We start from the raw sequence: 21,647 nt of genomic DNA, 5'->3' as shown, positions 1-21,647 counted from the left end.
CTTTTTGCTATTATGTAAAATACACTTTCCATGCACATTTTCCTCGTGTCTGTTTGCACCCTTACTTATTGATTTCTCTTAGGCATCTTCTTAAGAATAGAATGACGACAATTCTGCATGTTCAGTTTTGGGAGATTCTGACAATTTTCTAAATTACATGTAACTATATCAGTAATTATGAGCTGTGTATAGTAAGTTCACTTGCTCTACATCTTTGATAATGAAACTTATTTGTTTGCTTATTTTAGGTTTTAGCCACTCTGATGATTGTGTCATTATCTCATTGTAGTTTTACTGTATATATTACTGCTTCCTAAGGGTGGTCAACAGATTCCATGTTTTTCCAGGGTATTTGGATAGGCTCATATGAAATTCTGGTTTTGACCATTATTCAGGTGTATTGTCTTTTCTTATTTCAGTTGAATTGTAAAATATTCTCTATGAATTTTGAACCAAATATGTTGGTTTATGTTTATTACTACAAATACTTTTCCCACTATATGATTTTTTTTTCTCAGTCTGGCCCAGGCTGACCTGGATTCATTATGTAGTCTCAGGGTGGCCTCAAACTCACAGTGATCGTCCTGCCTCTGCCTCCCAAGTGCTGGGATTAAAGGCATGCGCCACCATGCCCAGCTTATGATTTTTTTTAAACTATGCTGACATCTTTTTTGTTTGGTTTGTTTGTTTGTTGGGGTTTTTTTTTTTTTTTTTGATTTTTTGAGGTAGGGTCTCACTCTAGCCCAGGTTGACCTGGAATTCACTATGGAGTCTCAGTGTGGCCTCGAACTCACAGCAATCCTCCTACCTCTGCCTCCTGAGTATTGGGATTAAAGGCGTGTACCAACACACCCGACTTGCTTTGTTTTTTGAAGTAAGGTCTCACTGTAGCCCAGGCTGACCTGGGATTTACTCTGTAGTCTCAGGGTGACCTTGAACTCATAGTGATCCTCCTGCCTCTGCCTCCCTGGTGCTGGGATTAAATAAAGGCTTGTATTACCATGCCTGACTTTTTTTCCCTTGCTTTTTTTTTCATTCTGACATCTTTTATTATTTATTTATTTATTTATTTATTATGGTTTTTTGAAGTAGGGTCTCACTCTAGCCCAGGCTGACCTGGAATTAACTATGTAGTCTCAGGGTGGCCTCGAACTCACGGCGATCCTCCTACCTCTGCCTCCCGAGTGCTAGGATTAAAGGCATGCACTACCACGCCTGGCTCATTCTGACATCTTTTAAAGAATAAATATATATCTATTTTTCCTCTGTGATTAGAGCTTTTATGTCCTTAAAAAAAAAATCTCCTTCCTTAAGATTGTGATTTTCCTTTAAGATTCTGTTTTTCCTTTAAAACTTTGGTTGTTTGGCCTCCCAAAGTAAGTTGTTTAATCCACCTTGGAATTGATTTTCAGTGATGTTGCAATGTATAAACAATAAGTTCATCCTGCATTCATACAAATATATACATTATGAGAAACAATTTGTTTTCTCCATTTTTTAAAATATTTTATATTGATTTATTTATTTATTTGACAGAGACAGAGAGAGAGAGAGAGAGAGAGAGAGAGAGAGAGAGAATGGGCATGCCAGGGCCTCCAGTCACTGCAAATGAAATCCAGACGCATGCGCCCCCTTGGGCATCTGGCTAATGTGGGTCCTGGGGAATCGATCTAGGGTCGTTTGGCTTTGCAGGCAAATGCCTTAACCCCTAAGCCATCTCTCCAGCCCTCCATTTGGTTTTTGCTTGTATGTGTTTGTAATGTGTTGTCTGTTGTGTTTTGTGTGTTATATGCATGTAGTTGTATCCCTGTAGCCCACAGGTGCTCACTGTGGCGGGTGGACTCCTCTGTGGCGGGTGGACTCCTCTGTGGCGGGTGGACTCCTCTGTGGTGGCCACAGGAAACCATCAAGTGTGTCGTGCCCCCTCCCGCAGTTGCTCTTCAGCCCATTCTTTTTTTTTTTAATATTTTTTTTTAAATATTTTTTTAAATTTATTTATTTATTTGAGAGCGACAGCCACAGAGAGAAAGACAGATAGAGGGAGAGAGAGAGAATGGGCGCGCCAGGGTTTCCAGCCTCTGCAAACGAACTCCAGACGCGTGCGCCCCCTTGTGCATCTGGCTAACGTGGGACCTGGGGAACCGAGCCTCGAACCAGGGTCCTTAGGCTTCACAGGCAAGCGCTTAACCGCTAAGCCATCTCTCCAGCCCATCAGCCCATTCTTACTTGAGTCAGAATCTCCTACTTATCTCTTGCTTTTTGTTTTTACTTTCTGTTAGCCAGGTGACTCCAGGGTCTCTGCTGTACTGCTGGCCTAGGGTTATAGGTGAGCATGGCAACTAAAACAAGTGTTTTCTAAAACAAAAAGTGTTAATTATAGTCTTGCAATTCTGGTATCTGGATAACAGTGGGTAGATTTTAATAAGATAGGGGTGTGTGTGTGTAAGTAAAATCTGTCCTCACACAGAGATTGGTAAAAGAGCATTTAGACCGGGCGTGGTGGCGCACGCCTTTAATCCCAGCACTCGGGAGGCAGAGGTAGGAGGATTGCCGTGAGTTCAAGGCCACCCTGAGACTACAGAGTTAATTCCAGGTCAGCCTGACCAGAGTGAGACCCTACCTCGAAAAATCAAAAAAAAAAAAAAAAAGAGCATTTAGTAGACTTCTTTGGTGTCATACCAGAAGTTTCTTAGAGGAGAGATTGGTTACAGTACAGAATCTGATACTTTTTATCAGTGAATTTTATATAATTTGTTGGATTGAAAACTTTATTTGTCTTGCACTTTTTGTTGTTGTTGTTTTCGAGGTAAGGTCTCACTCTAGCTCAGGCTGACCTGGAATTCACTCTGTAATCTCAGGGTGGCCTTGGGTCTTGAACTCATGGCCTCCTATTGAATTCCTCCTAGCTATGCCACTTGAGTGCTAAGATTAAAGGTGTATGCCACCATGCCCAGCTGTCTTGCACTTTTAATGAGTCATTTCTTCACATGTAATTTTGTAACATTGTGCATTGGTCATTTGGACAATATTGATGGTACTAGTTTATATAATTTTTGTAATTTTTATACATTATTAAAAATGGCATTTGTTAATATCACCACTGTTCCCCCCCCCCAAAAAAAAAAACTTGGGAAAGTGTCAGGCTTAGTCTTCTAGATTTACATTTTTGATTGAAAGCTTGTATTTTAACACTGGTACAGTTTATTTTTTATTTCTTTTGACCTAACAGCTATTGGGTTTGCCTTTTTGTATAAATTCTAGATCCACATCTCAATTTGCATATGCATGTACAAACAAAATGCTATCAACTTGGGCTGGAAAGATGGCTTAGCTTAAGGCACTTACCTGAGAAGCCTAAGAACCCAGATTCAATTCTCCAGTACCCACATAATCCAAATTCGTAAGGTGGCACATGCATCTGGAGTTCATTTGCAGTGGCTAGAGGCCCTGGCATGCCTATTCTCTGCCCCCCCCCCCCCGCCGCCTCTATCTCTCTCAAATAAATAATAATTCAATAGTTTATTTTTATTTATTTATTTATTTGACAGAGAAGGGGGGGGAGAGAGAATGCGAATGGGCACACCAGGGCCTCCACCCACTGCAAACGAACTCCAGACGCATGCGCCCCCTTGTGCATCTGGCAAACGTGGGTCTTGGGGAATCGAACCTGAGTCCTTTGGCTTTGCAGGCAAACGCCTTAACTGCTAAGCCATCCCTCTAGCGCTCAAATAATATTTAAAAAACTTGTGAGCTCTTTTGGGTTAGTATAGCATCAAGTCTAACCCACTTCAGAGAGGGTCCTGACATCTTCATAAATAACATCTTTTAGATGTCAAATGTGTATATTTTTCATTTATTTTAATTCTTCACTGTAGTCTTTTAGAAGGTTATTTTTGTTGCAACAAGGTATCTGCTCTATAGTCTTTTGAGATAGGATCTCTTGCTACTAGAAACAGACCACCAGACTGCAAAGGAATGTCAGACTAATGAGTCCATGAACTTTAATTCTTCTGGCTGTGCCTCCCATTGTCTTAGGCGGGTTGGGATCACAGAACTCCATCTTGGCAGACTTTGCAACAAACACTGTTAAAACAGTGATAATGGTGATTTAACATTGACTTTATGCTGGCTAGCAGAAGGGAGGGAAAGAATAAAGATGGTAGGACCATTATGGGATAGATATTGGGACTTTAGGTAAGTCAGCTGAAAAGAGAGGTGATGTGGTGGCAGGAGAGTGGAATGCCTGAATTTGAGATTAATGAAGGTCCATTAGTAGCCTAAGTATTTTAGAGATTGTCCATGAAAGTGAGTGCCTTAAAAATAAAGTTGAGAATAAGAGTGTAAAGGCCAGGTGTGGTGGCTCACACCTGTAATCACAGCACTCTGGCTGAGATAGGAGGAGAATTAGCATGTATTTGAGGCTCACCTGGTCTACAATGAGATCTAGATTACATAAGATTATAGCATCCTATAAAGAGATGAAAGCAGAGGACAGTGAACAGGATGAGCTGATGATCTATGGTTCAAAGCTGGGAAGTGTTAGTAACTAGAGGAAAAGAATGGTTTAGAATTGATAGGAGGTGCATGACACCAACCTATCTCTAGGCCTCGTGAGAGGAACTATGTATGAGAGAAAATCTGATTTTAAAGTTGCTATACAGTAAGCAGTGTCCTAGAAAATAGAACATATTGAGAATAAAGAACATTTTTCAGACGTCTGACCTGAAGACTAAGGGGCACATGAGGAGAAACTATTTTGTGATACTAGTCTTGAGGATCAAGCTTGACATAGGAGACAGACCTAGGTCTTTATGGTGATTGACCTAAAACAGGAATAAGATACTTCTGGGCTGGAGAGATGGATTAGCACTTAAGGCATTTGCCAGCAAGACAAAGGACTCAGATTCAATACCCTAATGCCCATATAAAGTCAGATGCACAAGATGGTATGTGCATCTGGAGTTCGTGGACAGTGGCTAGAGGCCCTGACACACCCATCCTTTCCCCCCTTTCTCTTAAATAAATAAATAAAACACTTTTAAAAAAATGGTGCTTATGATGAATGTGTTTCTTTCTGTGGTTGGTGTTCCTGCATCTTAGCAGTAGATAATGTGGCCTCTAGAAGTCACCCTGACATTAAATTGCCCCTCATTAGCTGTATAGATCCATGATAAAGTAAATTGTAAAAATTTTTTAAAAATTGATGTTTTGTTATTCAAAATTTTTTTTTTTTGGTATATGTTTGGAGTGCACATGTGTATGCAGGCTACAGATCAATGTGTGGTATCCCTCTTAATCATTTTTATATTTATTTATTTATTTTTGAGGTAGGATCTCAATCTAGCCCAGGTTGACTTGGAATTGACTCTGTAGTCTCAGGCTGGCTTTGAAATTATGGCCTCCTGCTTTTGCCTCTCCAGTGCTGGGATTAAAGGCATGTGCCACCACACCCAGCTGTATTTTATTTATTTTTTATTTAATTTATCTATTTTTTATTTGTGAGCAGAGAGAGAAGACTGAGAGAGAATGAGGCATGCTAGAGCCTCCAGCCAGTGCAAAGGAACTCCAGATGCATGTGCCACTTTGTATCTGGCTTCGTCCTGGGCACTGGGAATTTGAATCTAGTTTGTTAGGCTGTGCAGGCAAGTGCCTTTAACGACTGATCTCTCCAGCCCTATTCTTTTAAAAAATGTATTTATTTATTTATTTGCAAGTAGAGAAAGAGAGAATGCATGTGCCATTTTGTACATCTAGTTTTGCATGGGTACTAGGGCCTCGAACCAGGATTTATACTTGCTAGGCAAGCACTCTTACCAATAAGCTATAACAAGTTCCTTAAGTGGCTTCATATTAGAATTATTTAAATCAGGCTGTTGAGGATTCATTCTGTGACATTAAATGAAATTTTAATTTATGTCCACTGGGTGGTGCTATTTTCCCAACATGAACTGACTGGTCCCTACAGTGGTTACCTGTACCCCACTATGGTTCTGATCCCATTAGCATTTTGACATTGAAGGTAAAGACAAAAGAAATAAGACAACTAAACTGGAAGAACTATCTTGAAAGAGGAGGTTCCTCAGTGGTTGGACAAAATAAGAGGGAGGCTGGAGAGATGTCTTAGAGGTTAAGGCGCTTGCCTGCAAAGCCAAAGGGCCCAGGGTTGATCCCCCAAGATCCACATAAGCCAAATGCACAAGGTGGCTCATGCATCTGGAGTTCATTTGCAGTGGCTGGAGGCCCTGGTGTACCCATTCTCTCTCTCTGCCTCTCTCTCACTGAAATAAATAAACAAGCAAACTTTTTTTAAAAAAAGCAAAAGGACAAAAGGATGGGTACACATGATAAAATTGCTGTTATGTTCATATTCTTAAAGTTCTCAATAAAATCTATAAATTATGTCTAGATGTAAATGTAAATACTTGGGAATAGACTTTGTTTACAAAGGTAATACTCTGCTCTCCACAGATAGGCTCTCTGAATATCATAATTTTTGGGCTTCCTTGGTTCTACTGGGGAAGTCACATTTGTATATGAGAAAATGCTTTCTAGTTTACTTAGTAACTGTTTCCTGGGGGACAGCCTCTTTTCTTTCTGTACACCCATTAAGTATTACCTGGTTTGGTGCCAGGCATGGTGGCGCACACCTTTAATCACAGCACTCTAGAGGCAGAGGTAGGAGGATTGCCATGAGTTTGAGGCCACCCTGAGACTCCATAGTGAATTCCAGGTCAGCCTGGGCTAGAATGAAACCCTACCTCGAAAAACCAAAGGGAAAAAAAAAAAAGAGTTACCTGCTTTGGGAGGCTGAGAAGATGGCTCACTGGTTAAGGGTGCTTGCTTGCAAAGCTGGCTGGCCCAGGTACAATCCCCTAGCTACCTAAGTAAGATTGATGCAAAGAGTGGTGAAAGTATTTGGTGTTCATTTACAGCAGCAAGAATGCTGTGTTACATCCATACACACATGCATACACATACACACACGTGCCCAAGCAAATAAATGAATAATTAACAGAAAAGGTGCTTTTCTCCATGTGAACATGATCTTAAATAGATAAATGAATAATTCTTAAACCTTAGAAAGGTGTGCAAATTTCCCAATATTGTTGCTTACTTTTGAATGATTATCAGAATCTGTCCATGCTGTGTGTTTCACAGTGAACACAAACATACAAATGTGTGCTTATTTACTCTCTTACTGTTTACTTAAACAGCTCAGAAACTGTTGCAAGATGCTGGTACATCCTGCTTTCCGGGTCAGTACTTGTGAAGGACTCCATGGTCTTGCCTCCTTGCAGGTAAGTTACACTAAGTTTTTTCTCCTGCGGCTGGGTCTGCTATGTAGTTCAGGCTGGCCTTGAACAACTGTGACCTAGCCTAGCCTCCTGAGTGCTGGGATTACATGCATTAGCCACCACACCTGCCTTTATTATATTCTAGCTCATAAAGCAGGCAAAGTTAATATTCCTGTTGCTTTGTCTCCTCTGTACTTTTTTCTCTTAAAAAATATTTTATATATTTATTTGCAAGGAGAGAAAATTAGAATGAATGAATATGGGCGTGCCAGGGCCTCCAGTTGCTGCAAATGAACTGCAGATGCACATGCCACTTCGTGCATCTATCTGGCTTTATGTGGGTACTGGGGTACCAAACCTGGGATTTGTAAGCCAGCACCTTAACTGTTGAGCCATCTTTCCAGCCTCCTGTTTATTATTTTTTTGTATAAGATGTATATTTTTCTCAGTAGGTGTTATATTTTTAAACTTCTTTCACTTAGTACCATCAAAAGTCAACTAATATTTTGTATTTCTGAGGTGCAATCTTACACCATAATATGGTATAAGATTAAGTTTTACTTATCTGATGGTTTTTGGATTTTGTTGACAAGCAATATGTCATAATAGTTAAGTGACTTGCTTTTGTAGTAGAACACATCAGATTAAAATCTTGATTTCATCAGTTTTCAATTATGTGACTTTAGAGAAGTTGTACTTGTCTGTAAAACAAACGTAATAATAATGCCTATATAAATATTATCATGAAGTTTAGCAAACTTGACTGTTCAACGCTGTCAACAAAGTCTGTATAAGGTTCACACTCTAAAACCAGATGACCTGAGTTCATATTTCTACTCTCTAACTTCTTGGGGGGGGGATTAATTTTCTTCTTTGAGCTAAGTTTGCTGATTTGTAAAATAGGTATTGTAATAAACCTGTTGCATACGCTGGTCCTGTGAAATAAATGAGCCTGTCTACTTAAATATCTTCAACTGTTCTTAGCTATTAAACAGTTGTTAAATGAAATGGGTGCTTCTTGATTAGGATAAAATGTGATATGTTGATTGTTCTTGCAAATAAAATGTGTTACTACTTCTTTTTTATTTTTTATTTATTTTTATTTATTTATTTATTTGAGAGCATCAGACAGAAGGAGGGAGAGAGAGAATGGGCATGCCAGGGCTTCCAGCCACTGCAAACGTACTCCAGATGCATGTGCCCCCTTGTGCACATGCTAATGTGGGTCCTGGGGAATTGAGCCTTAAACTGGGATCCTTAGGCTTCACAGGAAGCGCTTAACCGCTAAGCCATCTCTCCAGCCCAAAATGTGTTACTACTTCTTAATTCTTTCCTTAGAACTGTATTTGTGCAACTCATTAATGAAATTTTATTGAGTTAGTCACTGAGACAGAATAAGCTGGGTTGATATTTCATGTAGCTTTATTTTAGTAATAATATTTTCTTTTGAATATTTCTTCACTCACCTGTGAGGTTAATAAATGGTCAAGAATTTGTTGGGAAGTCATTTTGTAGCCATTATTGCCTACAATAATGGCCATTAGTTTATAATCAATACAGAGACACATTTATCAGGTATCTGATAGGAATGCCTGAGATTTTATAAAAATGAAGTTATGGTATGCATTAATGTAGCCCTATAAACTGTACAACAACCATGATTGTAAAATTCTATTTTTATATTAATAGATAGATACAGGCAGGATATTTATATTTTTTGCCTAAAAGATTTTTATAGCATGTTGTTAGGATTAGGGAATTGATACAAATAAAGTATTTGGACTAGAGCATGGCATATAGTAACCATCAAATAGTTTTTGACTTCTGATGAATTTATTGGAATACAGCAGTAGTGAGTTGATTATTTTGTACCTAAGAGAAAAGGAACACAGCCTCCTGTAAGACCAGGAGTAATGTATTTTAATTCATGGAAATAAAACCAGTTTCGTTGAAAGAATCAGTGTTATGAAGGATAAAGGAGAAGACCCCACAGTTCAGGGAGCATTCCCAAGGGAGAAACAAACCTGAAAGCAGGGCTCATCCTCCCCTCTAAGTACAATTCACAGTGCTGGGGAGAGGTGGCCAGAGAGATGGCTCATTCACAGAGCACTTTCCATATGAGCGTAATCTTCGGTCTACAGCAACCATGTACAAATGCTAGGTGTGCATAATTCCAGCCCTGGGGAGGCAAAGTCTGGGACAATCCCTGAGCAGCTAGCTTATCTAGCCATAGTGGGGAGCTCTGGGTTCTGGGTTGTTCACTCATGGCAAGCAGGGGAAGTATACCAGCCCCGTTTACACATACACACACAATAATAATGTTAAGCAGGAAGAAGAGGGAGGAGGAGGAAGGAGAAGCTGGGCAAAGACACCAGACTTTGCCCTTCCCACTGCAAAGACCTTCCTGCTCAAGTATCCCTCTAATACCCTCTGCTGGCAAAGTTAAGTCCTTCAGCCTAGGAAAGTAGAATGTATCCACAGTCCTTTTAGAGCAAAGTGTAGGTCTGAGAATCCATTTGGAATTGAGAGGAAATACGTGAGTGACGCAGTTCTCTGGTCTGGTTACTCGTTTTCCATATTCCCTGTATGCCATTGTATGCCACCCTCTCCTCTCTCTCTTACCCTTGTATTTGCTCTCTCTCCTATTCCCAGATCCCTCTGCCTTTCCTTCCCCCTTCCTTCCTCTCGTTCTCCCTCTCCCCTTCTTTCTACTTTCCTCCTTTTCTCCTCCCCTCCCCCTTCTTATTTTTTTTGGGGGGGTGGTTTTTTCTCGTCTCACAATCCTCCTACCTCTGTCTCCCAAGTGCTGGGATTAAAGGCATGTGCCACCACGCTTAGCTCCCTTCTTGGTTCCTTTTGAGACAGGTTCTCATACTGTCCAGGCTGGACTGAAACTGTACTCTGTAGCTAAGGTTGTCCTCAACCTGCTAAATGCTGGCATTGCAGACATGTACCCCCACACAAAGATGAATGCCCCCTTTTCCATAAGTCAGATACCCACATATGGTTGTGTGTTGTTGTGAGCTACTTTGCCTTATTAGATGTCGTCTAACTGCTAGAGTGCCACATTGTTTAAGTACTCCAGTATTATAATGTATTACAAAGGGTCTGGGGTTGTAGCTCAGTAGGAGAGTGCTTGCCTGCCCTATATGGTCCCTTGGGTTCAGTCCCTACCACCACAGGAAAATAAAATGAAAAAAGACAAACTTTGTTCTATAAGAATATGTGAAATTTTAGGCTGGGTGTGATGGCACATGACTTTAATCCCAGCACTCAGGAAGCCAAGGTAGGGTTGCTATGAGTTCAAGGCCAGCCTGAGACTACATAGTGGATTCCAGGTCAGCGTAGTCTATAGCAAGACCCTACCTTGAAAAACCAAACAAAAGAATATGAAATTTCCTCTTTAGCTAAGCTTGGCGGCACAGGCCTGTGATCCTTAGCTACTCAATAGATTGAGGCAGGATATGTTAAAAATGGAGGCTAGTTTAGCTACAGTGTATGTTCAAGACCAACCTGGAAAATTAGTAAGACCTTACCTCAATATAAAAAGTAAAAGGAGGGGCTGGAGAGATGGCTTAGCGGTTAAGCACTTGCCTGTGAAGCCTAAGGACTCCGGTTCGAGGCTCGACTCCCCAGGTCCCATGTTAGCCAGATGCACAAGGGGGCGCATGCATCTGGAGTTCGTTTGCAGTGGCTGGAAGCCCTGGCGCGCCCATTCCCTCTTTCTTTCTCTCCCACTCTCTCTATCACTTTCAAATATATAAATAAAAATGAACAAAAAAAAAAAAAAGTAAAAGGAGCAGGTGTGGTGGCGCACACTTTTAATCCAGTGCTCGGGGTAGAGGTAGGAGGATTGCTGTGGGTTTGAGGCCACCCTGAGACTCCATAGTGAATTCCAGGTCACCCTGGGCTAGAGTGAGACTCTACCTCGGGGGGGAAAAAAAAAAAAGGTAAAAGGAGGGCCTGGAGAGATGGCTTAGTGGTAAAGGCGAAGAACCTGGTTCAGTTCTCCTGGTCCCATGTGAGCCACATGCACATAGTGCTGAAGTGCCTGGTGTTCATTTCTAGTGGCTAGCGGCCCTGATAAACCTATTGTGTGTGTGTGTGTGTCTCTCTCTCTCTCTCTGTCTCTATCTCAAATAAATAAATAAAAATAAAATTTTTAAGTAAAGTAAAAGGATGGGATTGGACACTTAGCTCAGTGAATGAGGCAAGTACAGTGTTCTAAGTTTAGTCCTCAACACTGGAAGGAAAAAAAGAAATCACAAAAAGACCAAAACAAAAAAAAAAAGGGATCTGAAAAGTAAAAAGAGGGCTGGGGATATATAGCTCAGTGATCAAGTACTTGTCCCACATGTGCAAAGCTCTAGTTTTCATTTTCAGTACCATAGAAAATTAATAATGTATTGTGAGGATAAGATAATGGTCTGGCCGGGCGTGATGGCGCACGCCTTTAGTCTCAGCACTTGGGAGGCAGAGGTAGGAGGATCACAGTGAGTTCAAGGCCACCCTGAGACTACATAGTGAATTCCAGGTCAGCCTAAACTAGAGTGAAACCCTACCTTGAAAAAACAACCAACCAAAAAAAAAGAGAACTGTCTGGATCCTCCTTTGAACTTTGATACATAACTATGAGAAATTAACTAAGGTTAAAAAAAGCTAGGCATGGTGATGTACAACTTTAAACCTAGCACTTGGGAGGCAGAGGATCACTGTGAATATGAGTTCGAGACCACCCTGAGACTACAGAGTGAATTCCAGGTCAGCTTGGGCTAAAGTGAGACCTACTTCAAAAAATAATAACAACAACAAAAAAGAAGAGGTTAAAAGACATAAAGGAGCTGGAAAGATGGCTCACTTCTTGTTGAAAGGTACTTGCTTACAAAACCTGATAGCCAAATCTAGTTCCCCAGTACATAAAACTAAATGTACAAATAGCACATGTGTCTGAAATTTATATGCAGGGACAGGAGGCACTGGCATGCCCATATACTTCCCTTCATCCCTCTTTTCCTTGCTCTCTGTACTCAAAAGTAAATAAGACTATTTTTAAAAGATTTTTTAAAGTTATTTTTATTTGAGATAAAGGGAGGAGGAGGAGAGTGAGTGAGTGGGAGGGGGGCTTATGCCAGGGCCTCTAGCCACTTGAAATGAACTCCAGACACATGTGCCACCTTGTGCATATGGCTTATGTGCGACCTAGAGAATCAAACCTGGATCCTTAGGTTTCACAGACAAGCGCCTCAACTGCTAAGCTATCCAGTTCAAAAAAAATTTTTTAAATGACAAAGTGGGCTAGAGAGATGGCTCAGTGGTTAAGGCACTTAAACTAAGAAGCCTAAGGACCCAGGTGCAGTCCTCCAGTTCCTATATAAGCCATATGCACAAGGTGGCACATGTGTCTGGAATGCATTTGCAGTGGCTAGAGGCCCTGGAGTACCCATTCTCATTCTCTTCCCGTCCCCTTGTCTCTGTCTCCTTGCACATAAATAAATATTTTAAGGGATGGCTTAGTGGTTAAGGCACTTGCCTGCAAAGTCAAAGGACCCAGGTCCCCAGGACCCACGTAAAGTAGATGCACATGGTGGTGCATGCTTCTGGAGTTTGTTTGCAGTGGCTGAAGGCCCTGGCGTGCCCATTCTCTCTCTCTCTTTCTCTGTCCCTCCAATCCTCCCTCTCTTTCTTTTTCTCCCTGTCAAATAAATAAAATAATTTTTTAATAAAAGATGTATAAAGAGTAAGTACCCAATGATACTCATAAACATATATCTTTCTTAATAAGCTAGAGGAAAGTGTGTAACTACAGTCAATTTTGGAGGCAGAGTAAATGACCTTTACAAGAAATGAATGGACTAGAAGAGTTAACGGTGACTTAGGACATTTCTATGCCTCTAGAAGGAATATTTTTCTTTGAGTGGCTTCTTTTTTATGATAGAAGGTTCCGCTTCCTTCATTGGCAGAAATAAGGCAATTCTTAAAGTTTAAGATAGAATGCCAGGAACTTTTTCTTGCATTTGTTCTCTAGGTTTTCTCAGTTTGAAATCATAGCTGCATATTTTCAGGTATCCCATTTCTGAGACCCAGCAGTTCCTTTCCTCTGCCCCCTTCCCTTTTTTTCTTACTTATTTACTTATGTATATATTTATTTTTGTGGTAGGATCTCACTCTAGCCCAGGCTAACCTGAAATTCACTATGTAGTCTCAAGCTGGCCTCAAACTCACAACCATCTTCCTACCTCTGCTTCCTTAGTGCTAGGATTAAAGTCGTGTGCCACCATACCTGGTAGTTTCGTGATGGTTAATAGAAACAGTTATGACACATGACCAAATGGTCCCACAGTATCTGTACCATTTTAGACACTCATCCAGCTGTATGAGAGAGCTGGAACTTCTGTTTCTACTTATTTCCTCTACCAGGGTCTTTGCGTTGCAGTTGGGCTGTTCCTGTCTGCAGAAAGTGAGTTGTTTCTGCGTTATAGATGTGGAACACTTGGGCTTGTTAGTCACTGCTCTCCATTTTCTTCAGTGATGTGTCTGCTATGTTTTATAAAATCTTCGGTAAAATCTAGGCTACCAACTATTAGTCAAACGCTTAATCTTGTTGATTCAGTTTCTATTTTCATTTTTCTAATTCTTTTATTGAGGCATAATTGGCACATGCCAAACTACGTATATATGTAGTCTACAGCTTGCCGAGTTTGGCTTGTAGAATCACCTGCAAGGCCCCCACTGTTAGCAAAACATGTGAATTACCACTTAAAAGTTTTTCATGTTTTTTTTAGTAAACTTTCCCTATCGTTTATTTATTTATATATTTATTTCTTTTTAGAGAGAATTGGCACCAGGGCCTCAGCCACTGCAATCAAACTCCAGACGCTTGCACCACCCAGTGGGCATGTGCCACCTTGTGCTTGCCTCACTTTTGTGTGTCTGGCTTATGTGAGATCTGGAGAGTTGAACGTGGGTCTTTAGGCTTTGCAAACCAACACCTTAACCACCAAGCAATCTCTCCAGCCCTCTCTATTGTTTTTGTTTATTTGTTTTTCTAAGGTAGGGTTTCACTGTAGTCCAGAATGACCTGGAACTAACTGTTGTAGTTCCAGTCTGGTCTCAAGTTCATGGTGATCTTCCTACTTCAGCCTTCTAAGTGCTGGGATTAAAGGTATGTGCCACCACACTCAACAAACCTTCCCTGTTAACCTTAGCTTTTCCTCCTGTTTTTGCCAGGTAATCGTGGATTAACTTAACTTTTCTAGGATTTTATATGAAGGGAAATATATATTTGCTGTTCGTTATCTGGTTGCTTGCATTCAGTAAAATGATTTTTTACTTTTATCCATGGCATGTATATCAACATGTCATCCCTTTTGAGTCCAGTAGTCTTAGACAACCTGACCATGTGCATTGTTAGCATTCAACTGCTAACATGAATGTTTTGCATTGTTAGTTGGTTTTGATTATTATGGAAAGCTACTGTGTGTGCGTGTGTGTGTATGTGCGTGTGTGTGTATGTGCGTGCGCGCGCGCGCGCAAATCCTTATATGAACATATAAAAATCTTTCCCATGAGTAAATTTGAAGCAGTAGAAGGGCTGTAAGTCTTTATGTGGATTAAATGTCTTCATGGAACATACTTCCATTTGTTCTGGATAAATACCTAGTGATTTAGTTGTGATCGTGGTGCATGTTTAGAATGGAGTCTCATTGTAGGTTAATAATGTGCATCTTCTTACATGCTGGCACTGCTATTTCTTCCATGAAGCATCTCTTTATCTTTCAGCTTTTTTGTTTTAGTCTTTGGTTGTTTTTTTTTAATAATATATTTTATTTATTTATTTGAGAGAAAAAGAGAGAGAGAGAATGGGCACACCAAGGCCTCCAGCCACTTCAAACAAACTCCAGATTGCATACGCCCTCTTGTACATCTGCCTTATGTGGGTCTTGGAGAGTAGAACCAGGATCCTTTGGCTTTGCAAGCAAATGCCTTAACCACTAATCCATCTCTCCAGTCCTGTTTTTATATCTTGACACCATTCTCTTGCTTACTTTGGCTTTAAAACAAGTTTTGGGGGCTGGAGAGAAGGCTTAGCAGTTAAAGTACTTCCCTGTGAAGCCTAAGGTCCCAGGTTTAATTCCCCACTACCCATGTAAGCCAGATGCACAAGGTGGCACATGCAACTGGAGTTTGTTTACAGTGGCTGGAAGCCATGGTGCACACATTCTCTCTTTCTCTGTGCCTTTTTTTTTTTATTATTAACATTTTCCATGATTATAAAATATATCCCATGGTAATTCCCTCCCTCCCCACCCCTACACTTTCCCATTTGAAATTCCATTCTCCATCATATTACCTCCCCATTACAATCATTGTAATTACATATATACAATATCAACCTATTAAGTATCCTCCTCCCTTCCTTTCTCCACCCTTTATGTCTCCTTTTCAACTTACTGGCCTCTGCTACTAAGTATTTTCATTCTCACGCAGAAGCCCAGTCATCTGTAGCTAGGATCCCCATATGAGAGAGAACATGTGGCGCTTGGCTTTCTGGGCCTGGGTTACCTGACTTAGTATAATACTTTCCAGGTCCATCCATTTTTCTGCAAATTTCATAACTTCATTTTTCTTTACCGCTGAGTAGAACTCCATTGTATAAATGTGCCACATCTTCATTATCCACTCATCTGTTGAGGGACATCTAGGCTGGTTCCATTTCCCAGCTATTATAAATTGAGCAGCAATAAACATGGTTGAGCACGTACTTCTAAGGAAATGAGATGAGTCCTTTGGATATATGCCTAGGAGTGCTATAGCTGGGTCATATGGTAGATCAATCTCTAGCTGCTTTAGGAACCTCCACACTGTTTTCCACAATGGCTGGACCAGATTGCATTCCCACCAGCAGTGCAGAAGGGTTCCTTTTTTTCCACATCCCCGCCAACATTTATGATCATTTGTTTTCATGATGGTGGCCAATCTGACAGGAGTGAGATGGAATCTCAATGTAGTTTTAATCTGCATTTCCCTGATGACTAGTGACGTAGAACATTTTTTTAGATGCTTATATGCCATTCGTATTTCTTCCTTTGAGAACTCTCTATTTAGCTCCTTAGCCCATTTTTTGATTGGCTTGTTTGATTCCTTATTGGTTAACTTTTTGAGTTCTTTGTATATCCTAGATATTAATCCTCTATCAGATATATAGCTGGCGAAGATTTTTTCCCATTCTGTAGGTTGCCTCTTTGCTTTTTTCACTGTGTCCTTTGCGGTGCAAAATCTTTGTAATTTCATTAGGTCCCAGTGGTTAATCTGTGGTTTTATTGCCTGAGCAATTGGGGTTGTATTCAGAAAGTCTTTGCCAAGACCAATATGTTGAAGGGTTTCCCCTACTTTTTCCTCTAGCAGTTTCAGAGTTTCCGGTCTGATGTTAAGGTCTTTAATCCATTTGGACTTTTTTTTTTTTTTGAGGTAGGGTCTCAGTCTTGCCCAGGCTGACCTGGAATTAACTGTATAGTCTCAGGGTGGCCTTGAACTCACTGCAATCCTCCTGCCTCCCAAGTGCTGGGATTAAAGGTGTGTGCCACCACACCCAACACTGTGCCTTATACTGTTTTTTGCTTATTTTAGATTTGTTGTATTTTCATGTAAATTTCATGATCCCATTAGGTTTTTGATATAAATTACTTGTATCTACAGTTTAGGGAGAATAGCAGTTAACAATATGTGTCTTCTGGTCTATCAATGTGGATTACTTTTTTTTCCCTCAAGTTTTATTAACATCCTCCGTGATTATAAAAAATATCCCATGGTGATACCTTCCCTCCCCCTATTTTCCCCTTTGAAATTCCATTCCCCATCATATCCCCTCCCCATCTCAATCAGTCTCTCTTGTATTTTGATGTCATGATCTTTTCCTTCTCTTATGATGGTCTTGTGTACGTAGTATCAGGCACTATGAGGTCATGGATATCCAGGCATTTTATGTCTGGAGGGAGCACATTGTAAGGAGTCCAACCCTTCCTTTGGCTCTTATATTCTTTCGGCCACCTCTTCCTCATTAGACCCTGAGCCTTTGAAGGTGTGATCACTATATTACTCAGTACTCCAGTCACTTCTTTCCAGCACCATGATACCTTCTGAGTCGTCCCAAGGTCACCGCCATCTGAAAAGAGAAGATTCTCTACCAAAAGTGAGAATAGCGTTAATATAAGGGTATGAATATTAAGAGAAGTGCTTACTGGGCAGTTTGATAAGCATAGTATATACATTTATCCAGACATCAGCAGACATTACACCTCTAGGGCTCATTGAATACCCCTGTGTTTAGTTTTCAGTTTCAGGGATGTATTCCCTCCCATGGAGCGGGCATCCAGTCCAATTAGAAGGCAGTTGGTTTCCACCATGATAGACATGCCACTATTGCACCCTTTGGCTCGTTTGGCCTGGCTGGCCAAATATAAGACTTGCAGTGTGCACTGTTGAGTAACTTCACTGGTGGTTTCCCTTTCTCCCATTGAACTGCATGTAGAATGGCTCTTCCAGCTTTCTGTCAGCAGGTCTACATGGAGGAGGTTATCAGCTCAGTTCCAGCAGGATTTCTCAATGGCCTTATAGCCCAAGTATGTGGATTCTTCAGCACTAGGGTCTTACCATCTATTCCTGGTGGGAAACCAAGGGCCTCAGCAATGGCCTATAATGTTTTGGGGGCTTCAGGGACCTCCGTGGCCAATAACTCACTCAATGTGGATTACTTTTATATATGTTGAGGCCTTTTAATGTCTCTCCTCCCCACTCCTGTCAGCAGTATTATGTTTTTCCTGTGTACAGGTCTTTCACTTGGGTTGAATTACTCTTAAATAGTATACTACTAAATGGAATTGATTTCTTAATACTACTTTCATTTTATTTATTGCTGTTATATATGAATACATTTATTTAACTCTTGATCCTTTTTTCATTTTTTAAAATTTTATTTATTTATTTGAGAGATAGAGAAAGAGACAGAGAGAGGGCCTCCATCCACTGTAAATGAACTCCAGATACATGCACCCCTTTGTGCATCTTGCTTATGTGGGTCCTGGAGAATTGAACTAGGATCCTTTGGCTTTGCAGGCAAACACCTTAACTGCTAAGCCACCTCTCCAGCCCAACAAATTTGTCTTATATCCTGTGATCTTGACAGAATTTTTAGATTAATTCTGGTAGATTGTTTAAGGGCTTCTTAAAATTTTTTGTGTATGTCTGTTACACTAGTGTTACTTTCTTCCTTTACAGGGTGCCTTGAATCTCTTTTCTAGCCGTGTTACATGAACTAGAATCTCCAGTGTAGTTTCAACTGCATGCATTGGAAAGCCTTGCAATGTTCCCGGTGCATACTGAGATCTTCCTTTTAAACATTTAGGGGGGAAATTGCATTTAAAAGAACAAGGTGGGCATGGTGGTGTACACCTTTAATCCCAGCACTCAGGAGGCAGAAGTAGGAGGATTGCCATGAGAATATGGCCAGCGTTCCAGGTCAGCCTGGGGTACAGGGAGACCCTGTCTCAAAAAAAATTAAAAAAAAACAGATGAACAAAAAGGAACTGGAAATGTGGCTTAATGCTGTAGTTTTTGAGCATTATATATATGGTCCTGGATCATTCCCAGCATTGCAAAATAAATCAACAAGAACAAATTCCTGATAATAAAGGAAGAATTGAGAAACAAAAGAGGATGGCACACTTAAACAAATGGGAAAATAGTAAACATAATAATGGCCTTTTTCTTTGTAAATGCAAGGCAGGGGGAGAGAATTGGTGCACCAGGGTCTCCAGCCTCTATAATCAAACTCCAGACACATGTGCCAACGTGTATGCATGGGCAACCTTGTGCATTTGGCTTACTTGGGATCTCGAGTTGAATGTGAGTCCTTAGGCTTTGCAGGCAGGCAACTTAACTTCTAAGCCATCTCTCTAACCCTAAAAATATTTTTTTAAGAAAAATTTTTGAACCAGGTGTGGTGTGGTACACACATTTAATCTCAGCACTCAGTAGGCATAGGTAGGATGATTGCCATGAGTTTGAGGCAAGGAAGGAAGGGAGGAAGGGAAGGAAAGAAAAAGATTGAAAGAAACAATGAAATGAAAAGTTGATTCCTTAGAAGTCAAAGGCATTGATAAACCTAGAGTTAGACTGGCCATGAAAAAAAGAGATGGCCATGTTACCAAACTCAGGCATGGAAGAGAAGATATTTCTATCTTTTAAAAAATTATAAGTGGAGCTGGGTATGCTAATGCACACCTTTATTGCCAGTACTCAGGAGGCAGATGTATTATGTTAGTACAATGACACATAAGACCACGTGGTAAGTACAGAAAAAGGTTAATAGAATAGAAAACCTTTTTTATCTTTTTTATTATTTATTTTTTTGACAACTTCCATAATTGTAGACAGTACCCATGGTAATTCCCTCCCCCCCCCCACGTTCCCCTTTGAAATTCCACTCCCCATCATATCCCCTCCCCCTCTCAGTCTTTTATTTTGATGTCATGATCTTTTCCTCCTATTATGATGGTCTTATGTAGGTAGTGTCAGCACTGTGAGGTCATGGATATCCAGGCCATTTTGTGTCTGGAGAAGCATGTAGTAAGGAGTCCTAGCCTTCCTTTGGCTCTTAGATTCTTTCCGCCACCTCTTCTGCAATGGACCGTGGGCCTTGGAAGGTGTGATAGACATATTTCATTGCTGAGCACTCCTCTGTCACTTCTTCTCAGCACCATGGTGCCTTCTGAGTCATCCCAAAGTCACTGCCATCTGTAAAGAGAAGGTTCTCTATTGAAAAGTGAGGGTAACAGTAATATATGGGTATGGACATTAAGGGAAGTGCTTACTGGGCAGTTTAGTGAGCATATTACGTTATACCCTTAGGGCTCATGACTACTACGCATTGTAGGTTTTCAGTATCAAGGATATATTCCCTCCATGAAGCAGGCCTCTAGTCAAATTAAAGGGTGGTTGGTTTTGCCATCACAAATGTGCCACTATTGTACCCATTGGCTCATTTGGCCTGGCTAGCCAAATATATGGCTTGCAGTGTCCACTGTTGTGTATCTTTACTGGTGATTTCTCTCTGTCCCATTGAACTGCATGCAGTGTGGCTTTTTTCAGCTTTCTGTCAGCTGGTCTACATGGAGGAGGTTTTCAGCTCAGCTCCATCAGGATTTCTCAGTGACCTTGCAGTCCAAGTGTGTCTTCAGCAATAGGGTCTTACCATCTATTCCTGGTGAGAAACCAAGAGCCTTGCCAATGGCCTATAATGTTTTGGGGGCATCAGAGACCTCCCTGGCCAACAACTCACTGGAAGGTATCCCATCCCTGAAACTGAAAATTTTTCTAGTAAACATCTGTGGCTCCTGTGTGTTCCATTGTCCAAAAAAGTAGGTTTCCATGATTTCTTACATCCTCTTAGATTTTTTTTTAATTTTTTTGTTGTTTATTTTTATTTATTTAAAAGTGAGAGAGAGAGAGAGAGAATGGGCATGCCAGGGCTTCCAGCCACTGCAAACCAACTCCAGACACGTGCACCCCCTTGTGCATCTGGCTAATGTGGGTCCTGAGGAATCGAGCCTCAAACCAGGGTCCTTAGGCTTTACAGGCAAGCGCTTAACTGCTAAGCCATCATCTCTCCAGCCCTCCTCTTAGATTTTTATTAGCTCTCCCTCCACCTTTCTTTACTGTCTCTTCCCCTGACCTCACTTAGGCCATTTCTCCCCCATTAATCTGTTCTTCTGTATACATATATACAATACCATCCTATTTGCCACCCCCCCCCACACACACACCCTTTCTATTCCCTTTATATCTTCTTTGTAGCTTACTGGCCTCTGCTACTGAGTTTTTTCCTACTCCACAAAAGTCCAGTCATTTGTAGCTATGATCCCCATATGAGAGAGAATATGCCACACCTGGCTTGCCTCACTGACTATAATCCTTTCCAGATTCATCCACCTTCCTGCAAACTTCATAACTTCACTTTTCTTTACTACAGAGTAGAATTCCATTGTGTAAATGTGCCACATCTTCATTATCCAATCATCAGTTGAGGGACAACTAGGCTGGTTTAATTTCCTAGTTATTGTGAATAGAGCATCAGTAAACATGGTTGAGCAAATGTCTCTAAGGTAGTGAGAAGAGTCCTTAGGATATATGCCTAGGAATGTTATAGCTGGATCATATGGTAGATCTATTGTTAGCTGTCTCAGGAGCCTCCACACTGATTTCCACAATGGTTGGACCAGATTGCATTCCCACCAACAGTGTAGAAGCGTTCCTCTTTTTCTGCATCCTTGCCAGCACTTATGGTCATTTGTTTTC

At 40.8% G+C, this 21,647-nt stretch overlaps 1 protein-coding gene across 8 annotated transcripts in view; it reads left to right on the top strand.

Annotated features, from left to right (window-relative positions):
• Positions 1 to 21,647, top strand: part of Rapgef6 (Rap guanine nucleotide exchange factor 6) — a 209,664-nt gene that overhangs the window by 41,515 nt on the left and 146,502 nt on the right. For all 8 annotated transcript variants that reach the window (XM_004666588.2, XM_004666590.2, XM_004666586.2 and 5 more), the window contains exon 4: positions 7,215 to 7,298. In XM_004666588.2, coding sequence (XP_004666645.1) covers positions 7,215 to 7,298 — 84 coding nt within the window. The remainder of the gene's footprint in view (positions 1 to 7,214; positions 7,299 to 21,647) is intronic.

Source organism: Jaculus jaculus, chromosome 6 (genome assembly GCF_020740685.1).
Source record: "Jaculus jaculus isolate mJacJac1 chromosome 6, mJacJac1.mat.Y.cur, whole genome shotgun sequence".
Classification (NCBI taxonomy): domain Eukaryota; kingdom Metazoa; phylum Chordata; class Mammalia; order Rodentia; family Dipodidae; genus Jaculus; species Jaculus jaculus.
This window is presented reverse-complemented; position numbering and strand designations above follow the sequence as displayed.